Consider the following 21,703-nt stretch of genomic DNA (forward strand, 5'->3'; position numbering starts at 1 on the left):
GCATGATTGTTGGTGCCAGAAGGGCTGGTCTGAGAATTTCAGAAACTGCTGATCTACTGGGATTTTCACGCACAACCATCTCTAGGGTTTACAGAGAATGGTCCGAAAAAGAAAAAAAATCCAGTGAGCGGCAGTTCTGTGGCCGGAAATGCCATGTTGATGCCAGAGGTCAGAGGAGAATGGGCAGACTGGTTCGAGCTGATAGAAAGGCAACAGTGACTCAAATTGCCACCCGTTACAACCAAGGTAGGCAGAAGAGCATCTCTGAACGCACAGTGCGTCGAACTTTGAGGCAGATGGGCTACAGCAGCAGAAGACCACACTGGGTACCACTCCTCTCAGCTAAGAACAGGAAACTGAGGCTACAATTTGCACAAGCTCATCGAAATTGGACAGTAGAAGATTGGAAAAACGTTGCCTGGTCTGATGAGTCTCGATTTCTGCTGCGACATTCGGATGGTAGGGTCAGAATTTGGCGTAAACAACATGAAAGCATGGATCCATCCAGCCTTGTATCAACGGTTCAGGCTGGTGGTGGTGGTGTCATGGTGTGGGGAATTTTTTCTGGGCACTCTTTGGGCCCCTTGGTACCAATTGAGCATCGTTGCAACGCCACAGCCTACCTGAGTATTGTTGCTGACCATGTCCATCCCTTTATGACCACAATGTACCCAACATCTGATGGCTACTTTCAGCAGGATAATGCGCCATGTCATAAAGCTCGAATCATCTCAGATTGGTTTCTTGAACATGACAATGAGTTTACTGTACTCAAATGGCCTCCTCAGTCACCAGATCTCAATCCAATAGAGCATCTTTGGGATGTGGTGGAACGGGAGATTCGCATCAGGGATGTGCAGCCGACAAATCTGCGCCAACTGTGTGATGCCATCATGTCAATATGGTCCAAAATCTCTGAGGAATGCTTCCAGCACCTTGTTGAATCTCTGCCACGAAGAATTGAGGCAGTTCTGAAGGCAAAAGGGGGTCCAACCCCTTACTAGCATGGTGTACCTAATAAAGTGGCCAGTGAGTGTATATCTATATATATCTATATCTATATATATCTATATATATATATATATATCTATATATATATATATATCTATATATATATCTATATCTATATCTATATATATATATATATATATATATACATATCTATATATATCTATATATAATGTGTGTGCATGAGGTGTCTGCTTATTGTACTGACCTGAATAATCATATTACTGGGTCAGTTTTACCATATAGTGAAGACTGTAAATAAGTAACCCAAAAACAATTGAGGAATCGCTGTTTTCACTATTTCATTGCACAGTATAAGGAGAAAGCGGTCAGTCCGCATGAAGAGCCTTTTATCAAAATGAATGAATATTGCAGAGCAGATACCATGGTGCCAAAATGAGGCTCAATAGTTATAGCAACCTTCAGGTCAAGCAGCAGGACTTTTTTTTTTTTTTTTACGAAAACCTGTTGTTTCTATGAAGATTACACATCTCCGTAAGAAAGAAACCCTGTGCGATCTGAGCAGTCAGGATCTATGTAAACCTTGTCTTTTGCTTTCTTCCTTCTTCCAGTGCATTTAAAGCGACATTTTATGTTCCGAAACCACCTCTGCCTCGTGTTCGAAATGCTTTCCTACAACCTCTACGACTTATTACGGAACACCAACTTCCGGGGCGTTTCTCTGAACCTGACACGAAAGTTTGCACAGCAGATGTGCACTGCACTACTATTCCTGGCTACTCCTGAACTTAGTATCATTCACTGTGACCTAAAGCCTGAAAATATCCTGCTCTGCAATCCCAAGCGGAGCGCCATTAAGATTGTCGACTTTGGAAGCTCGTGCCAGCTAGGGCAGAGGGTAAGCGCTTATTAAAAAAAAAAATAAAAGTCTAATGCTGCTAGTCATGCCAATTGGGATTTATTCAAGTTGAATTTTTTTCTCTCTTTTTTGCCCTCAGATATACCAATATATTCAGTCTCGTTTTTACCGGTCTCCAGAGGTTTTACTGGGAATGCCTTATGACCTTGCGATTGACATGTGGTCCCTTGGTTGCATTTTAGTCGAAATGCATACTGGAGAGCCCCTCTTCAGCGGAGCCAACGAAGTAAGGAAAATAGGAAATTAAACTTTTATGGCATATTAAAAGCTGATGCAAACTGTGTGTGTGTGTATATGTGTATATATATATGTGTATATATATATATGTATATGCTTTTTACCAATTTGCGTTGAATTTGTTGTTTTTTTTTTTCTGTCAATAGGTCGACCAGATGAATAAAATTGTGGAAGTGTTAGGAACACCACCTGTTCACATCCTCGACCAAGCACCAAAAGCCAGAAAGTTCTTTGAGAAGTTGCCTGACAGCACTTGGAACTTGAAGAAGACCAAAGATGGAAAAAAGGTAATATATAGTGTTTTTAGGACTTGTGATTTGGAGCTGCTGGCAATTCTGATAATACTGTCCTGGAATGAGGTAAATCAGCGTTGCTTATTATTTCCTCCTGCAGGAATACAAACCACCAGGATCCCGGAAACTTCATAATATTCTTGGAGTGGAAACTGGAGGCCCGGGCGGTCGACGTGGCGGTGAATCAGGTCACACTGTAGCGGACTACTTGAAGTTTAAAGACCTCATTTTAAGGATGCTAGATTATGATCCTAAGACTCGGATTCAACCATACTATGCTCTGCAACATAGTTTCTTTAAGAAGACCGCTGACGAAGGTACAAACACAAGTAATAGTGTATCTACGAGTCCAGCGATGGAACAGTCCCAGTCGTCAGGAACCACCTCAAGCACATCGTCTAGCTCAGGTAACTCTCCTTGGTGCATCATGGATGGGCTGCGTAATATCGGAAGCGTTCATACACCGGGATGGAACTCAAATAATATTGCAAACAAGTTCCCAATGGAATATTTGGAAGAGGGGGGGGGGTGCATGCAAAATGTTTGTTTTTTTTCTACTTGGTTATTTAAATGCATGTGTTTTGGGTTAAAAAATTCCGCCCCCGGTGCCCGTGACTCTACAGAGACAAGTAGGTACTGGGGAGACTAGCTGCCTGCGGGCTCCCCTGCCGAACCCCCGGTTGTGGCTGGTGAGATGCGTACCTGGCGAGGCGTGCGCCTGTAAAAAAGGCGCAAATTTTAAAAAGGAGCGCGGGCATTGAAGGGGTATCAAGACCTGGTGGGGGCAGTCAGATTACTTACCTGACGCCCACTTCTTTGACCGTGAAGAGGATGACCACAGGGGCCCACAAATTGAGGAGAGGCCGCTGGGAGGGAAGATCCTCTGTACCCGCCTGTGTCCGAGCAGTGCAGAAGACGGCATCAACCCCTTGCTAGAAGGGGGAAGGTCACCACCGTCTACCTCTCAGCCCTCTCCCGGGAGAGGGGTGAGGAGGGAAATTGGCTAGGACCAGCCACCTGCCGTCCGCCCGTAACACCCGAAGGTGATAGGGAAAAGGTCCTGCCTGCGGGCCTGAGAGTTGCGATGTGGGTGACACCACATTGCTCGCTCAGCTGCCTGATATGGGAAGGCAGGGTGAGAAATTACACCCTGTTTCCTGACGCTGTATCTGGAAAATAAATGAAAAAGATTAATAACACACAACTAAAATCTAACAGGGAAAAAATGGATAGTTAACTGCGGATCTGGGGAGATCCCGGTCTGCCTCCTACAGACACTAAGCACAAGCTGAGGTACTTGGTGCTTGTCGGAGGGTGTATACTGCCGGGGAGGAGCTAATTTTCTTGTTTTGCATAGTTTCAGCCTCCTAGCAGCAGCAGCAGCATATACCCATGGTAATCTGTGTCCCCCAATGAAGCGATAAAGAAATGATTTTTTACAATTGGGTTTCATAAAAAAAATGCACCTTTAGATTTCGCTAGTTGCAGAATGAGTTAACTGAGAATTCATCAGCGAGCTGGTCCAGATGGAGAGTTTGCAACTCTTACAAACTTTTCACAAATCTATTCGATAAGAGCTTAGAATAAGATGAGTCTCACTCACGGATTCTCTTCTAACTCAAGTAATACAAAGACAAAGTCCCCAAAAATATCAGTATCATTTAATATGGTTTGTACAGCAACAAAACAAAATAATAAATTGGTCAGGGAACCTGTCAGCAGTTTTCGCCGATATAAGAAACGTCCACCGCCTTTCAGGGCTTATCTACATCATTCTATTATGCTGTAGATAAGCCCCCGATCCGACCTGAAAGATAAGAAAAATAAGTTTTATTATACTCTCCCAGGGGGCGGTCCGATGGGTGTTGCAGGTCCTGGTCCAGCGCCTCGCATCATCTTGCAATGCCGCCCTTCTGCTTGTTTCACAGGCTCCCCGGCACCGCGCTCCTGCACAGTCGTACTTATCTGCCCTGTTGAGGGCAGAGGAAATTCCTGCAGTGCGCAGGCGCTGGGCCTCTCTGACCCTTTCCCTGCGCACTGCAGTACTTTTTCTCTGCCCTCAACAGGGCAGAGAAGTACGACTGTGCAGGAGCGCGGTGCCAGACCCGTGACACCCATCTAACCAGACCGCTCCCCCCTCCCCCTGTCCGTATAATAAAGCTTATTTTTCTCACCTTTCAGGTCGGATCGGGGCTTAGCTACAGCATTATAGAATGCTGTAGATAATCCCTGAAAGGTGGCAGCCACATCTTATAGCGGCCAAACGTGGTGACAGGTTTGCTTTTAAATTTCTTTTAACCCCTTCATGACAGCCAGTACGTATATTTACTGACCTGAGATATAAGGGAATATCATCCTCATGCAGGTGACAATCCAGCAGCTGTCGGCTGTCCACTACAGTTAGGTCCATATATATTTGGACAGAAATAACATTTTTCTAATTTTGGTTCTAGACATTACCACAATGAATTTTAAACAAAACAATTCAGATGCAGTTGAAGTTCAGACTTTCAGCTTTCATTTGAGGGTATCCACATTAACATTGGATGAAGGGTTTAGGAGTTTCAGCTCCTTAACATGTGCCACCCTGTTTTTAAAGGGACCAAAAGTAATTGGACAATTGACTCCAAGGCTATTTCATGGACAGGTGTGGGCAATCCCTTTATGTCATTCTCAATTAAGCAGATAAAAGGCCTGGAGTTGATTTGAGGTGTGGTGCTTGCATTTGGAAGGTTTTGCTGTGAAGGAAACATTTGGTCAAAGGAGCTCTCCATGCAGGTGAAACAAGCCATCCTTAAGCTGCAAAAACAGAAAAAACCCATCCGAGAAATTGCTACAACATTAGGAATGGCAAAATCTACAGTTTGGTACATCCTGAGAAAGAAAGCACTGGTGAACTCATCAATGCAAAAAGACCTGGGCGCCCACGGAAGACAACAGTGGTGGATGATCGCAGAATAATCTCCATGGTGAAGAGAAACCCCTTCACAACAGCCAACCAAGTGACCAACACTCACCAGGAGGTAGGCGTATCAATATCCAAATCTACCATAAAGAGAAGACTGCATGAAAGTAAATACAGAGGGTTCACTGCACGGTGCAAGCCACTCATAAGCATCAAGAATCAAAAGACTAGACTGGACTTTGCTAAAAAACATCTAAAAGAGCCAGCACAGTTCTGGAAGAACATTCTTTGGACAGATGAAGCCAAGATCAACCTCTACCAGAATGATGGAAAGAGAAAAGTATGGTGACGGCGTGGTACAGCTCATGATCCAAAGCATACCACATCATCTGTAAAACACGGCGGAGGCGGTGTGATGGCTTGGGCATGCATGGCTGCCAGTGGCACTGGGTCACTAGTGTTTATTGATGATGTGACACAGGACAGAAGCAGCTGAATGATTTCTGAGGTATTCAGAGCCATACTGTGTGCTCAGATCCAGCCAAATGCAGCCAAACTGATTGGTCGTCGTTTCATACTACAGATGGACAATGACCCAAAACATAAAGCCAAAGCAATCCAGGAGTTTATGAAAGCAAAGAAGTGGAATATTCTTGAATGGCCAAGTCAGTCACCTGATCTCAACCCAATTGAGCATGCATTTCACTTGTTAAAGACTAAACTTCAGACAGAAAGGCCCACAAACAAACAGCAACTGAAAACCACCGCAGTGAAGGCTGGCAGAGCATCAAAAAGGAGGAGACACAGCGTCTGGTGATGTCCATGAGTTCAAGACTTCAGGCAGTCATTGCCAACAAAGGGTTTTCAACCAAGTACTAGAAATGAACATTTTATTTACAATTATTTAATCTGTCCAATTACTTTTGGTCCCTTTTAAACACAGGGTGGCACATGTTAAGGAGCTGAAACTCCTAAACCCTTCATCCAATGTTAATGTGGATACCCTCAAATGAAAGCTGAAAGTCTGAACTTCAACTGCATCTGAATTGTTTTGTTTAAAATTCATTGTGGTAATGTCTAGAACAAAAATTAGAAAAGTGTTGTCTCTGTCCAAATATATATGGACCTAACTGCATATCTGACAACTTGCTGCATCACAAATGATCGGTGTTGGCACCATCCATATCTTAAACACCCCTTAGTTGCTGTTGTCAAAAGTGACTACATCAAATAAATGGTTAATAGATTGTGGGGGCTTCCGCTTAAATTTAATTGACACACCGAGATCATGATTGTGTGGTCCTGATGTTTGCCATAGCAGTTCATGGCCAAATAGCGGCCATAGAGTCTCCCGGTTACAGCGGCCAGTTCAGAAGTTAGCGACTTTTAGGTGGTAAACAAACACTTGTTCATTCTGACTTCACCACTTGCATTAATTCTTGAAAATCACCTGAAGGGTTAATAAACTACCTGACAGCAGTTTTCAATATGTCAGGGGGTGCAGTTTTTAAAATGGTATCATGTTTGGGGTTGTCCAATATATAGCACCCCTAAAGTCACTTCAATCCTGGAGACGTCCCTCAAAAAAAAATACGTTTTGTAAATTTCCTTTAAAAAAAATGAAAAATGACTGCTACATTTTTAAACCTCCTAAAAGGCTAACAAAACAAATTAGCGTTTTAAAAATGGTGCTAATGTAAAGCCGACGTGGGAAATGTTATTTATTAATGTTTTTCTCTGGTATGACTATCTGGATTAAAGGGATAATCATTCAAAGTTTGAAAATGGCAATTTTTTTTTTTACATTTTTGTCAAGTTTCTGATATTTTTTATAAATAAACACAAAATATATCAATCTAAATTTACCACTATCATAAATTACAACGTGCCACGAAAAAAACAGTCTCAAAATCACTGAGATTTGTTGAAGCCTTCTAGAGATATCACCACATAAAGTGACATTGGTCAGAATTTTAAAAATTGGCCCGGTCACGAAGGGGTTAATTAGATGGATAGTATGAAAATAAGCACTTTTGCAGTTGACTTGCTTTTTCTATCTGCTGTCGTTCCCCTACAATGAGATTTTATTTTGTATAGTGTACAGCTGGTCGAGAGGTTATCTCCTAACATACCAGCCACCTCTCTCCAGCCCCCTACCTTGCAACATCACAAGCTCTCCGGTCTCCTACTCACTGCTCTTATTTTCCTGATCCGTGTGCTTGATGAAATGCCCTCTGTTATCTCTGTGTAAGCAGTGTAGACTCAGAACAAACCACTGATAGCTGAATGTGTCACAGCAGAAGTTATGCTGAGCTTTATAGTTCTCCTCGTACAACAGTTCTACTATTCACCAGATCTGTCACTGAGGAGGAGAGCCTACCCCCGCTAGAGACCATGAAGTAAGGAGACTGCACTGCTCCCAGCTGATCAAGAGACAGCTTGAGAATACCCCTTTAAAGGAGCTGTCCCAATTTATGACTTTCTCTGTAGTCTTCTATAGGCCAATCAATTGTGCTTGACAATTTTCAGAGCTCGCCTAGAAATGAATGGAGAGCACCTCTTCCTCCGCCACCTCTCTGATGTCAGGGCGCTCCTAGGATCCCTTTTCCACTGAGACCTGCATTTATGGGATATCTACTATAAGCATTTTAAATGGTTTCATTTTCTAGATTCCCGAATACCCCCACCACTCCCTCCTCCGGAATGTTTTTCTAGAATGAGCACCTGGGTACAACTGTGTTCACATTACTGCTTCATTCCCGGACACAAGCCTCTGAATAGACACACAGTGGCACACGTTGCCCATTGACCCCTGTTGTAGAAGCTAAATTACGTTGCAGTACAATGCAATTAAAGGAAATCCGTCAGCAAATTCTTATGAGAGCAATGTAGAGGCAGAGACCCTGATTCCAGCAATGTATCACTTACTGGGCTGCTCGGTGCAGTTTTGATTGAATCTCTGTTTCCTCTGCTGTAAATGTAGCAATGATCCCGCCCACACCCCAGATTGGCTGCTTCCTGTGTACATTGTCAACAAGTTCCCAATCAGTGGTGGGGGGCGAAGGTACAGATTAGCTGGACTGCCTGGCACACACCTTGTCCTGTAGTGATTATCGCCTGCTAATAAAACACTGATTGTATTGAAACCACAGAAGAAAGTCCAGTTAGTGATGCATCACTGGGATCAGTTTGTCTGCCCTCAGATTAAATAGAAAAAATCTGAGTTTCTTTAAATGCAGAGACAGGGTTCTTGACTTCAATGGTGTCATTCCACCAGGCAGTGAGTCAATAATACTCCTTGTTTCCTCTGCTCAGTCTAAAATATTCCCTTTTTTTCCCTTAGGTGGCTCTTCTGGGACAAGTAACAGTGGACGAGCGAGGTCTGACCCGACTCATCAGCACAGACATAGCGGAGGGCATTTTACTGCTGCTGTACAAGCTATGGATTGTGAGACTCACAGTCCTCAGGTAAGTGGCAGTCACATGCCAGCAAGGAATGTCAATTTATTGGGGAACCCACCTGTAAGGAAAATGAGGGTCCCAGCAGCAGCCACGGACCTATGTGTGCTGGTCTCGCTCCATTAAAGTCCTATAGCAAGAGGTAGAAAAAAAAGCTGAAAATGCAAAGAGCAGAAATAGAGATGTTTTTGTGTTGGAAGCACATAAGGAGCTGATAGCGCTGCTCTCTTGAGCACTAGATGGTGACATAACCTTTGCTCATACTTTAGACAGGACCAGTTCCCATTTATTGATCGGCCAGGTTCACATTTGACTCTCGACTTATAATTTAAACTCTCGTTTCAGGTTCGACAACAGTTTCCTCCACCGGTGGGTTGGACTGTCACTGAAGCCCCCGCACAAGTTACCATTGAAACCCACCCAGTCCAAGAAACCACATTTCATGTCCCCCCGTCACAGCAAAATGTACCGCATCATCACGGGAATAGTGCTCATCACCACCATCACCATCACCACCACCACCACCATGGACAGCAATCATTAGGTAGCCGGACGAGGTCCAGGATATACAACTCTCCTTCTAATAGCTCCTCTACCCAAGATTCAATGGAAGTTGGGCACAGCCACCACTCCATGACATCTTTGTCTTCCTCAACTACTTCTTCCTCAACATCTTCCTCGTCTACTGGCAACCAAGGCAATCAGGCCTACCAAAACCGCCCCATGGCTCCTAATACCTTGGACTTCGGACAGAATGGAACTATGGATGTTAACTTAACAGCCTATTCAAATCCTCGCCAAGAGACTGGCATCGCGAGCCATCCAACGTACCAATATTCTGCGAACACAGGCCCTGCCCACTATGTAACTGAGGGACATCTGACCATGAGGCAAGGAATCGATAGAGAAGAGTCTCCCATGACAGGAGTTTGTGTTCAGCAAAGTCCCGTGGCTAGCTCGTGACTAAATTCAATTTAGGTTTGTTTCTTGTGTGTTTTGGCTTTTTTTTTTTTTTTTTCTTCTATTATGACGTGGTGTCTTTTTTTTTTTTTTTTTTTTTTCCTTAAGTTTGTTTTTGCGTTTTTTTTTTTTCCCAAAAAAAAAAAAAAAAAACAAGATAAAAAAAACAAAGTGCAAAAGCTGCTTTAATCAGAAGGAGATAAACACACTTAACCGCTACAACAGGGAAAAGCTGACTATTTTTTTTAAACTTGAAAAAACGATTGCAAAGGGACAATGAAGTCGAGAAGATTTTTTTATTTTTTTTTTGCAGAGCTTGAAAAAGCTCAGGTTTTCGCCTCAACTATGTTTTTTTTTTCTGTTTTACTTCCATCCTCCCCCACCCACTTAACTCTGTAAACTTATTGCAATTATTTTATGAAAGTTATATATATGTATTTGTACATATATATTTGTATATTTTATCCATAGTAAGTTATACTAAACATAGTCAGTTGCCAACAAGATTAAAAAAAATTTTTTTTGTATAAAAAGTAATTGCACCCACTCACCCCCACAACCCTTTTTTATTTATATATTTATTTTTTTCTTTTGTCCTTTCAAGGGCACTTTTTTTTTTAAATAGGAAAAACGGTCACAGGCAAGAATTCAGTTCGATAAGGAAGGGCCTTCTTCAGGATCTATAGGGACGGTTACATCTGCGTTGCACCTAAAATTCAACACGGAAATTTGCGGCTCCCAGTGCAAAATTAGGAAGCAGAAAGCAGCTATTTAATAGGAATGTGTGGGTCTGGCAAGAAGATCAGTCAGCTAAAAACAATATTTTTTAGATTTATTTATTTTTTTTAAATTCTAAGCTGCCGTCAGTCTAGGGGTTGAAGATCTAAGCGTTTGGGGACTTTGACCTTTATGGAATTGGACAAAGAGCCTGCCGCTTTCAGATGCGACCACTTTTGGACACGTTATTGCAAACACAGAATGGGGTAAATTCAAGAGGCCTTTCTTTAAAAAAAAAATAAAATAAAAATAATATATAAAAATTTAAAAAGAGCTTTTGTGACCCAGTAATTGAAAAGGGTTTTTTTTTTTTTTTATTTTTTTTTTCTCTTTCAAGGTCACTATCCTTTTTGTCATACATCTGACATAATGGTTGAAGGTCACTGATAATAGTGGTTGGCGTTTGATGGAAATAGCTACACGTGTCCTTTTCCTGCTTTACTTTCCTCTCCTCCCACCAACTTTATTTTTATTTTATTTTTTTTTTCAGCACGTGGTATCTCCACCATTAGTTCTGAACAAAGATGTCTTCTGTTCATCTTGAACGTTTAAAAAAAAAAAACTTCAAAATGAAAAAAAAATGCAGAATTTTATGTGACTGCTTATTTTTTTGCCTCACAATTATGCTGTGAATTTTACAAGAAAAAAAATATTATTTTTTTTTAATCTAATTTATTGTTACCAAAGCTGTTTTTATAGCACATAGATGTCTGTAACCAATAATGTAGCAGTATCGCACTTTGACACAAGGCGTATATTTAATTATTTTTTTTAACCCTTCGATGATTCTGGCTGTATTATAGCTTCAGCAAAACTGGAACTGTTGTAAAAAAAAAAACTATTAGCAAAACTTTTTTTATTCTTCTATTTTGCGCAATTTCTGTACCGAGCATTGAATGAACTTTGTATTTTTAGTGTTTCACCGCAACATCTCAGTGTCCAAGCTGTCAGCGGTATCATGCAATATTATTCAAGAGTATTTTTCTTTTTCTTTTTTTTTTTTTTATTTCCGGTAAATCATTTAAAAAAGTTTTTAAGGGGGATATATATATATATATATATATATATATATATATATATATATATATATATATATATATCTCTATATATATCTATATATCTATCTATCTCCCCTAATGTTACCTATCTATCTCCCCTAATGTTACATTTAGCCCCTGAAGTTGAGGTTTATGTGAAATTGAATTTTAATATTCTTTATTATATGTATTTTTAAAATTGGACATGATTTTATTTCAGAACCATTGATTTCTTGTGCAGGCGCTTAATCCTAGGATTTGGGCCATCATATCCTATATCTTAGCTGGGCATGTCCTACTATGTGATTAACTGCATGACATGTTTCCATTTATAAGCGTCAGTTGTAAAACTACAACTCCTAGCATGCTTTTGTAGTAGTAGTAGTACACCATGCTGGGAGTTGGTTTCACAACATAGTCAAAATTTAGGTTGTCTTTGGCCGCACCAGTTGCCATGATATCCGGTAATATCTGTGCACTCTCCACAATTGGTATAAAAACGACCGCTGAAGGATAAAGGCCATTGCTAAAAAATCTGCTGAATTTAGCAGAAAAAATACGATTAGGATGCTTCTTTAAAGTGGATCTGGTAGCCGATTTGATCCTTCAAACTGCTGAAAGCCGTGTAGGTTACGGGAAGAGCAGCTAAGGCGTGTGGTCATGATCGTCGCACCCCCTTGGCTTTGCGGGAGTGTAGTCCCTTTTTTTTTTGCAGAGTAACGGCTGCAGCGGCCTTCTCGGTGGATACTACAGCGATTAAAGGGGAAGGGTTCGCCAGAATCCAGGTCCAGGGGTCAGAAAGGGACCACCACCATATGCACTGGCTGTGGCGGCACAGGTTTGTTTCAACCTCTCATACCCCCCCGTTACCTGTTTAGTGGTCTTCATGTCAACATTTCTGACAAATTCGCAAGACGCATAACGAAGACTATGAAATGTAATATTAGGTTCAAGTATTGACAAGTCCGGCAAGAGTCACTTCATATGTTCAATTTTTACACATTCTTTTATGGTGTATCACTGACAATTCGTACTTGGCACGCACAAGGTGAAACTTTTTGGGAAGAACGATTCACGAGTGTTTATTTCATTAGTGTGTTATGGGGGGGCAGACTTTTCTGTATGTAGAAGTCTGTTCTCCCATAATATGAGGGCGCTGCAGCCCCCACTGTTAATGATCTTTATGGAAAACATTAGATTTCTTGGCTCCAGGTGTTGAAAAGGTTGATTTCTTAAACGACTAATGAAGTAATATAATATAGAGTCCGCAGAGATCGCCAGTCTTGTTCTATATGGACGGGCCAATTTCACCAAGTTAAAAAGCGCTTATTGACTATATAAAACCAGTTTGGTTCCTGTACAGCATAATGTTAGCGGCAATGCATATCCTGTTTACACCTGGCAATCTGTTGACGACACATTTTTCAATTTTCCGTTTTAGAAGTAGATGGGGATTTGTTTGTTTTGTTTTGTTTTTTTAGTGGGTAAGTAGATTATTTTTTTTCTTTCTATTTGTTAAAGGATTGGTCAGCATTTTTTTTTTTTTTTTTTTTTTTATATAATCTGAGAGCAACATGATGTAGAAGCTGAGACCCTGATTCCAGCGATGTTACTTACTGGGCTGTGCTTTGCTGTCTCAATACAGTGTTTTATCATCAGGAGATGAGCACTACAGGACTAGGTGCTTCCTAGTCCAGCCACGCCCCCACCGCTGATACAACACAGAAAGCAACCAATCAGTAGTGTGGGCGGGGCTATAAACAGCTCAGCATTCTGGGCAGGAAAAACTGTGATCGTATCACAATTGCTGTACTCGGTAAACTAAGTGATACATCGCTGGAATCGGGGTCTCAGCCCCTAAATCATATTGTTGACAAATTCCCTCTGTTGATTATTTTATTGATTTTTTTTTTCAGATTTGTTTTTGTCTATTATCCATGCTGGAATAGTGTGATCCCATCTCCTTCCATAAAAGTAAATGTAGTCAAAAATGCACGTTTAGTGGAGTGGGAATCATCTCACCTTTTTTTTTTTCTAAGCATGGTATTAAAAACAAAAAAAAACACCAATGTCATCCCAAAGAAGTCAGAAATCAACCTTTTCCTATACGCTTCCCAAAAGATCTGAAGGGTAGTGCCCTGGATCGGCACAGGCGATGGCCGCTAGTGTTCCCTCTTCATAGGACAACAGACTTCTGTATAGAGAGAAGTCTGCACCCCATGAAAAGTTTTTTTTTTTTGGCAATTCGCCCCTAACGAGAGTTCGAGTCACAAACAGGAGCACAGCCCTCCTACGCTCCGACCCGGGGGTACAGTCCAGTTTTGTCTGCTTTTTCTACACGGTTTGGTTACAGGACGTCTGTGCATTTTAAAGAAACAGCATGGGTAAAAAAAAAATAAAAAAAAAAAATTATTAAATGAAGAAAAAAAAAAAAGGTACCTATACCTGTGTTCAGATTGTACGATCTAGTCCGGACTTGCTGTGTATATTGTAACGTTAAATGAAAAAAAAAAAAAAAAAAACGCCCTTTGTATTATAGTCATGCAGTCTTATGTATGATAAACAGTTGAATAATTTCTGCTCAGACTCTTTACTTTTTGCTTAATTTTTTTTAATTTTTTTTTTTAATTTTTTTGCTTTTAATTAATGGAAAAAAAATAGAGAACTTGAAATTTGCAGTTTTTCTATGCAGTTCATTCTTTTTCTGCAAGATTTTCTAGACTGTATCTGTAGCGACGCAATTTTATGAAATGGCATGATTTTTTATTTTAATTTTTTTAATTCCCCCCCCTTTCTGAATGATGTACAGTTTTTTGGGTTTTTTTTTTTCACAAATGGTAAAAAAAAAAAAAAAAAAAATGTATTGGGACTTTCACTACACACAATTTATTTTATTTGTTTTTCCTCCTGTCTTGTTTACCTACATGAAAAGATGTGCTCTGTCAGATTACTCACAAATGCCTTTATCTTCAGTTTCTCGGGGCGAAGGCCTCGGTAGTTTTCGATGGTCGTTGAGTGGGACCCCCCCGGTCCGGTCTTGGGGTGGGAATAGAGAACGAGGCTTGGTTTGCCTTTTTTTTTTTAAATTTTTTTGCGCCTTACTGAGAGTTGACTTCAGCATCGGTTTCACAAAAGTAGACGTTTAGCGACATGACGCTCCCTTTTTTTTTTTTTTTTGACGGAAAAAGAAAAAAATAAATCCTGAAATATATTTATACGAAGTAACAATATAGACAGCGTATATTTTGCTCATCAGAAATGAGATCTCTAAAATAAAAAAATATATTTCTTAGTTCATATATAAATATATATATATAAATATATATTGAATGCCAAAGCCAGCTTTACGTCGATGTTACTGTATCAACCCATTTTTATTTATTTTTTTTTAAAAAGTGAAGAAAAAAAAATTCCCTCTGAGCACTCGGATGCGTCCAGGGACACATTTTCTTTCATTTTTAGGCATGTTAGAAACACTCACGATGAGAAGCCGCTGTTTATCGTTTTCTCATATAATCCGACCATAGTAAAAAAAAAAAAAAAGCTGAATAATGGCATATTTTGTAACGAGGAAATGGGAGGGGGTCGTTTTTCCCTGCAGAAAAAAAATTCCATAAAATTAAAAAAAAAAAAAAAAAAAAATTTAGATTTTAGTCGCCGGCTGCAATTAAGAGTTCAGAACTTTTTTTTTTTTTTGCAGGTATCCAAGTTGAATATGGAATTTTTTTTTAAGTTTATTTTTATTTTTTTTTTGGGTGTCTTTAAAAAGATTAAAAAAAAAAAAATATCAAGTTACGACTTTGTAATCCTTGGAATGGAATTGAGCGGCAATTAGTTTGCCTCCTGAAAGTGGCATATTTTTGTATTCTTTACTGTAGATTTAAGGATTACGTTCACCACAAAATGTATTTTGTCATACTCCCTTTTAATCTGTATATAAACGCAGCTTAATAAATAAGTGTACAGTTTATCCCTCAACTGTGTTTTCTTCACTACTCCTTGACCTTGCAGGGAAAGCGCTGGGAGACCTGGAAAGCAGGCACGATCCCTCCTCACTACCTGCTCCTACAAAAGTGCGTAAATGTGGAAATATTTAAGAAAAGAAAAAAAGCAATGCTTTTTATTTTTGGTGAAATATTTATTTTTTAGGAAAAGTAAAATATCATCATGCTGCCTTCCACCAAAAGCTGCAGATAAAGCAGCCTGAGGAAGAGATGCCAGTGAGAAAAACACATCCGCATCCTTCACGGGCACAACGCTGTTCATTGGCGCCAGCACCGTGCCTCATTCAGATTGCTGGAGTAAAATGGGCACAATTACCTGCAATAAATTGAGTAGTGTTACTATGCATTACATTCCATCTTTACAGCCGGGGTTATAGGCCATAGTTTTTTTTTTAAATTTTTGCTGACTTCAGAGCTGAAATCTAGAATTTCTTGCCTTGAGAAAATGTACACCGTATGGACAAAAGTATTCTTTGGTTTCTCATTCTGTCCCATGGCGTACAACCTACGACCCCATTCCCCCTCCCCGGTGTATAACATCCGTGATGTCGCCTGCCTTTACTGCCATGTGATAGACCAGCCGGTGGTGCAGAGCTTGCTGATACCAGCGTGGTCCTGTAATAGGAGTCTCCACCGTTCTGCTGCCTCCATAACTGCAGTGTCCAGACCGCCTCTGGAATTAGAACAAACACTGCGCCCTTGTCAGGAGCTTCATGGCGGAGCAGCTGCCTGCAGCCGTACATCACCAAGCACAATGCCAAGTGTCGGATAGAGTAGTGTAAAGCCGCCACCACTGGACGCTGGAGGAGACGTGTCCTGTGCAGTGACAGATCACACTTCTCTGATGGAGGAGTCTGGGTTTGGTGATTGCAGGAGGACATTACTCCCTGACTGCATTTTGCCTCCTGTACAGATGGGGGAGAAGGATAATGCTATGGGCTTGATTTTCAGGAGTTGGTCTACAGTGCCTTGCGAAAGTTTTCGGCTCCCTGGAACTTTTCAACCTTTTCCCACATATCATGCTTCAAACATAAAGATACCAAATGTAAATTTTTGGTGAAGAATCAACAAGTGGGACACAATTGTGAAATTGAACAAAATTTATTGGTTATTTTAAATTTTTGTGGAAATTCTAAAACTGAAAAGTGGGGCGTACAATATTATTCAGCCCCTTTACTTTCAGTGCAGCAAACTCACTCCAGAAGTTCATTGTGGATCTCTGAATGATCCAATGTTGTCCTAAATGACTAATGATGATAAATATAATCCACCTGTGTGTAATCAAGTCTCCGTATAAATGCACCTGCTCTGTGATAGTCTCAGGGTTCTGTCTGAAGCACAGAAAGCGTCATGAAGACCAAGGAACACAACAGGCAGGTCTGTGATACTGTTGTGGAGAAGTTTAAAGCTGGATTTGGATACAAAGTGATTTCCAAACCTTTAAAAATCCCAAGGAGCACTGTGCAAGCGATCATATTGAAATGGAAGGAGTATCATACCACTGAAAATCTACCAAGACCTGGCAGTCCCTCTAAACTTTCATCTCAAACAAGGAGAAGACTGATCAGAGATGCCCATGATCACTCTGGATGAACTGCAGACATCTACAGCTAAGGTGGGACAGTCTGTCCATAGGACAACAATCAATCGTACACTGTACAAATCTGGCCCCTATGGAAGAGTGGCAAGAAGAAAGCCATTTCTCAAAGATATGCATAAAAAGTGTCGTTTAAAGTTTGCAACAAGCCACCTGGGATCCACACTAAACATGTGGAAGAAGGTGCTCTGGTCAGATGAAACCAAAATCGAACTTTTTGGCAACAATGCCAAACAATATGTTTGGCGTAAAGGCAACACAGCTCATCACCCTGAACACACCATCCCCACTGTCAAACATGGTGGTGGCAGCATCATGGTTTGTGTCAGCTTTTCTTCAGCAGGGACAGGGAAGATGGTTAAAATTGATGAGAAGATGGATGGAGCCAAATACAGGAAAATTCTTGAAAACCTGTTGGAGTCTGCAAAAGACCTGAGACTACGATGGAGATTTGTCTTCCAACAAGACAATGATCCCAAATATAAAGCAAAATCTACAATGGAATGGTTCACAAATAAATGTATCCAGGTGTTAGAATGGCCAAGTCAAAGTCAAGACCTGAATCCAATCAAGAATCTGTGGAAAGAGCTGAAAACTGCTGTTCACAAACGATCTCCATCCAACCTCACTGAGCTCGAGCTGTTTGGAAAAATGGGCAAGAATTTAAGTCTCCCGATGTACAAAACAGAGACATACCCCAAGCGACTTGCAGCTGTGATCACAGCAAAAGGTGGCGCAACAAAGTATTAAGTTAAAGGGGCCAAATAATATTGCACGCCCCACTTTTCAGTTTTTGAGTTACCACAAAAATTTAAAATAACCAATAAATTTCGTTCAACTTCACAATTGTGTCCCACTTGTTGTTGATTCTTCACCAAAAATTTACATTTGGTATCTATGTTTGAAGCATGATATGTGGGAAAAGGTTGAAAAGATCCAGGGGACCCAATACTTTCGCAAGGCACTGTATGCCTCTTAGGTCCATTTACTGTGCCCAGTGCAAAAAACAAGGTACATAAAGGAATGGTTGGAGGAGTTTGGTAGAACAACATGACCGGCCGCACGGTGCCCGGCCTGGACTTCAACGTCAACTAAAACCTTGTGACTGAACTAGATCGGATATTGTGAGCGCCGGCTGTCCTCAACATCAGGGCCTGACCTTACAAATGATCATCTGGATGAAGGAGCAAAAAATTCCCACAGATGCCTCCAAAATCTTGTAAAGTCTCAGAAGAGCGGGAACTGTTATATCTAAAGTGGGAACCAACTCCTACTAGTGGGATGTTATAAAGGCTCCGGTGGGTGCAATGCAGGGCTGTGGAGTCGGTAAGCCAAACCTGCGACTCCGACTCCTCAATTTCCCTTACACCGACTCCGACTCCACGACTCCGACTCCCACACATATTGCTTATATTTAAGTGAAAAATTTATTGTAGTACAATGTGAACCTCAGACATTTAATCATTTTTATGATCCAATAATCAAGATATTTAGATAGAACAGAATATATATTGGTGTACTACCCGGTTTTCATTCTTTTTGGTACAGATACGATATGGATAGACAGATATGGATAAATGGATATATAGATAGAGCAGATTTCTAATCTGCTTTTGCTATTGAAAACATTATCTATGAGCTCAAAAACCTTTCAGGTGATGCAGTTTTTTTAAAAAGATGATCAGCTTTTGCAGCTGAAAAACGTATCCTCAAAAAACACAGGAAAAATGCTGTGTGTGAATGTAGCCTTAGATCAGGAATATAACAGCCATTTATAGGACATTTCATAACTTTCCCAAACTCCTATGAAAAAATATTCAGCACATCCTGCATTGAACTACTGTACCCAATTTATTATATATTTTAGGAGTCGGAGTCGGTCCATTTTATACCGACTCCAACTCCGACTCCGACTCCACCAAAATGAGCACCGACTCCACGACTCCGACTCCACAGCCCTGGTGCAATGTGTAGGGATAATAACACTTTTTGCTAATAAAACCAAACCAAAAAAAAGTAAACTTTGAATTGTTTGGTTTCATTGATCAGGACATAAGTTATTTTTTTTTAGAATTTCTTAAAATTGGTCAAGTACAACCTCTGAGCAACAACACGAGACCAACTCCACTGTCGTTATTTAATGAAAACCATGCCAAAATGCCGAAGCGGTGTGAAAAATTAATGCACCCCATGCATCAGTAAGAAGTAATCATCTTCTGTATGACTATCAGTCTCTCGCGTCGTTTTGGCAGAAGTTTTGGTACCACTTTTGGTAGCTTGCCGAATAAGCTACAGCTGGAACCCGGCTTCCTGGATCGTGCCGGCTGAACAGATGATCGGCGCCACTGCTGCATGTGTCGCGGCTGTGTCACTGTCACAGCACATGCATGGAGAGTCGAACACACCGGCTCTCTCGGTCCAACTCATTACTGGTAAGACTGGTCGGCTTTTCATTCGGTGCAGGCAAGCCACTGGAAAATGTTGGGAGTGATGCTTAGTTTCAAGTGAAGAAAAGATCGCTCCGGCACCTAAAGTGCCGGTAGAATGCAAATCACAAGAATCTGGCCAAAAAGTTAATGGCCAAGTTACAGGTCATGAGAAACTGAACAAATCCTGAATGTAATAAACGTGTAGATGCACCAAAAGGATGAGCGAGGGACGAGGAGCACACAATCGTGCGTTGGTACAAGTTTTAGGGATGACGCGTCGCACTGTAAAGTTTCCGTCTTTTTTGGATGGAAACAACATGGCAACTATTAACAAAGTTGTCATTTTGTTGAAAAGTTCTATTTTTAAAAGACGGATGTGAATCGATCCCTACTATTTTGGGAACACAAAAGGTGGTTTGATGAAGAGATCTCCTTCCATCCGGTGCAGTAATTACACAGTGTTGCTAGGAGCGCCGCGCTCGCTGCCCTTTGTGCGAGCTTTGCCATTTCCTGTTATTGCAGGCTAATTACAGCCCCCGGCAATAATATCTGTCACCAGATTAATTACAATATGGCAGCCGCTGCTTTCCCCTCGTTCGTGGTTCCAAGAAAGGTTTTCACCTGCTCGTTAACATAATTATTCTCTTCTCGCTGAATTGTATTTATGTGACTTAGGTGATGGGGGGTGCACCAAAACCTGGAGACAGTTCTCTAACTTTAGGAAGAAAAGGTTGTTACTTCCCCCCCCCCCCCTCCTTAGAAACAGCGCCACTCTTATCTTTTGGCTGGGTCTGATATTGCAGCTCAGTCTTGCAGTAGTGCAATTTTTGGGAAAAATCGACCTTCCTCTAAGTACTAATGTGCAGGAATCCTTAGCTGGAGGCTGCTTTCTACCCCCCCCCCCCCCCCCCCCCGTGGACCTGCAGAGGAGGAGCCGCTTCACTGTCCTGTATGAGATTTATCACTAACAATATATCTGCCCCATCATCACTGCGAACAAGGGCAAAGGACACTTCCTTCACACCGTCAGTCCCTTTATCGGTAGTTAAATCACATGTTACATATTGGATACCAGTTTAATGGGAAAAAAAACGAACGGACGAAAGGGGGTTTCTACATCTGCAATGGAAAGGATTCTTTACTGTAACAGCAGCGGTAAAATGAGAAACGGCTAGCAGAAGCCATAATGGGAAATTGGCTGAAATACTACATACACATTGGATAGTTGTCAGCCAAGAACGATTTGGCCAGTAGATATCTCTTCCCCAACTCCACCATATCGAAAAGCACTCTGCTCGGGTGGCGCGCCTCTTCTGTAACAGTGCTGCACTCTGCTCGGGCGGCACTCTGTTCTGTATGAGAGTGCTGCACTCTGCTCGGGCAGTGCTCCTCTGTTCTGTATGAGAAAGCTGCACTCTGTTCGGGCGGAGCTCTGTTCTGTATGAGAGCTCCACTCTGCTCGGGCAGTGCTCCTCTGTTCTGTATGAGAGCTGCATTCTGCTCGGGCAGTGCTCCTCTTTTCTGTATGAGAGCTGCACTCTGTTCGGGCGGCGCTCCTCTGTTCTGTATGAGAGAGCTGCATTCTGCTCGGGCAGTGCTCCTCTGTTCTGTATGAGAGAGCTCCACTCTGCTTGGGCGGTGCTCCTCTGTTCTGTATGAGAAAGCTGCACTCTGTTCGGGCGGAGCTCTGTTCTGTATGAGAGCTCCACTCTGCTCGGGCAGCGCTCCTCTGTTCTGTATGAGAGAGCTGCATTCTGCTCGGGCAGTGCTCCTCTGTTCTGTATGAGAGAGCTGCACTCTGTTCGGGCGGCGCTGCCCTGTTCTGTATGAGAGAGCTGCATTCTGCTCGGGCGGTGCTCCTCTGTTCTGTATGAGAGAGCTCCACTCTGCTCGGGCGGTGCTCCCCTGTTCTGTATGAGAGAGCTGCACTCTGCTCGGGCAGCGCTCCTCTGTTCTGTATGAGAGAGCTCCACTCTGCTCGGGAGGTGCTCCTCTGTTCTGTATGAGAGAGCTGCATTCTGCTCGGACGACGCTCTTCTGGTCTGTATGAGAGAGCTGCGCTCTGTTCGGGCGGCGCTCCTCTTCTGTATGAGAGCTGCACTCTGCTCGGGCAGTGC

General features: G+C 41.7%; 1 protein-coding gene across 3 annotated transcripts in view; it reads left to right on the top strand.

Moving 5' to 3' along the window:
• DYRK1A (dual specificity tyrosine phosphorylation regulated kinase 1A) overlaps positions 1–15,524 on the top strand; it is a 117,259-nt gene extending 101,735 nt beyond the window's left edge. For all 3 annotated transcript variants that reach the window (XM_073584671.1, XM_073584670.1, XM_073584669.1), the window contains exons 7-12: positions 1,581–1,867; positions 1,968–2,114; positions 2,272–2,412; positions 2,519–2,825; positions 8,667–8,791; positions 9,128–15,524. In XM_073584671.1, coding sequence (XP_073440772.1) covers positions 1,581–1,867; positions 1,968–2,114; positions 2,272–2,412; positions 2,519–2,825; positions 8,667–8,791; positions 9,128–9,745 — 1,625 coding nt within the window. In that variant the 3' untranslated portion in view covers positions 9,746–15,524. The remainder of the gene's footprint in view (positions 1–1,580; positions 1,868–1,967; positions 2,115–2,271; positions 2,413–2,518; positions 2,826–8,666; positions 8,792–9,127) is intronic.
• Positions 15,525–21,703: the final 6,179 nt, after the last annotated feature.

This window comes from Dendrobates tinctorius, unplaced genomic scaffold (genome assembly GCF_039654945.1).
Source record: "Dendrobates tinctorius isolate UK_male_01 unplaced genomic scaffold, ASM3965494v1 ptg000084l, whole genome shotgun sequence".
NCBI lineage: Eukaryota > Metazoa > Chordata > Amphibia > Anura > Dendrobatidae > Dendrobates > Dendrobates tinctorius.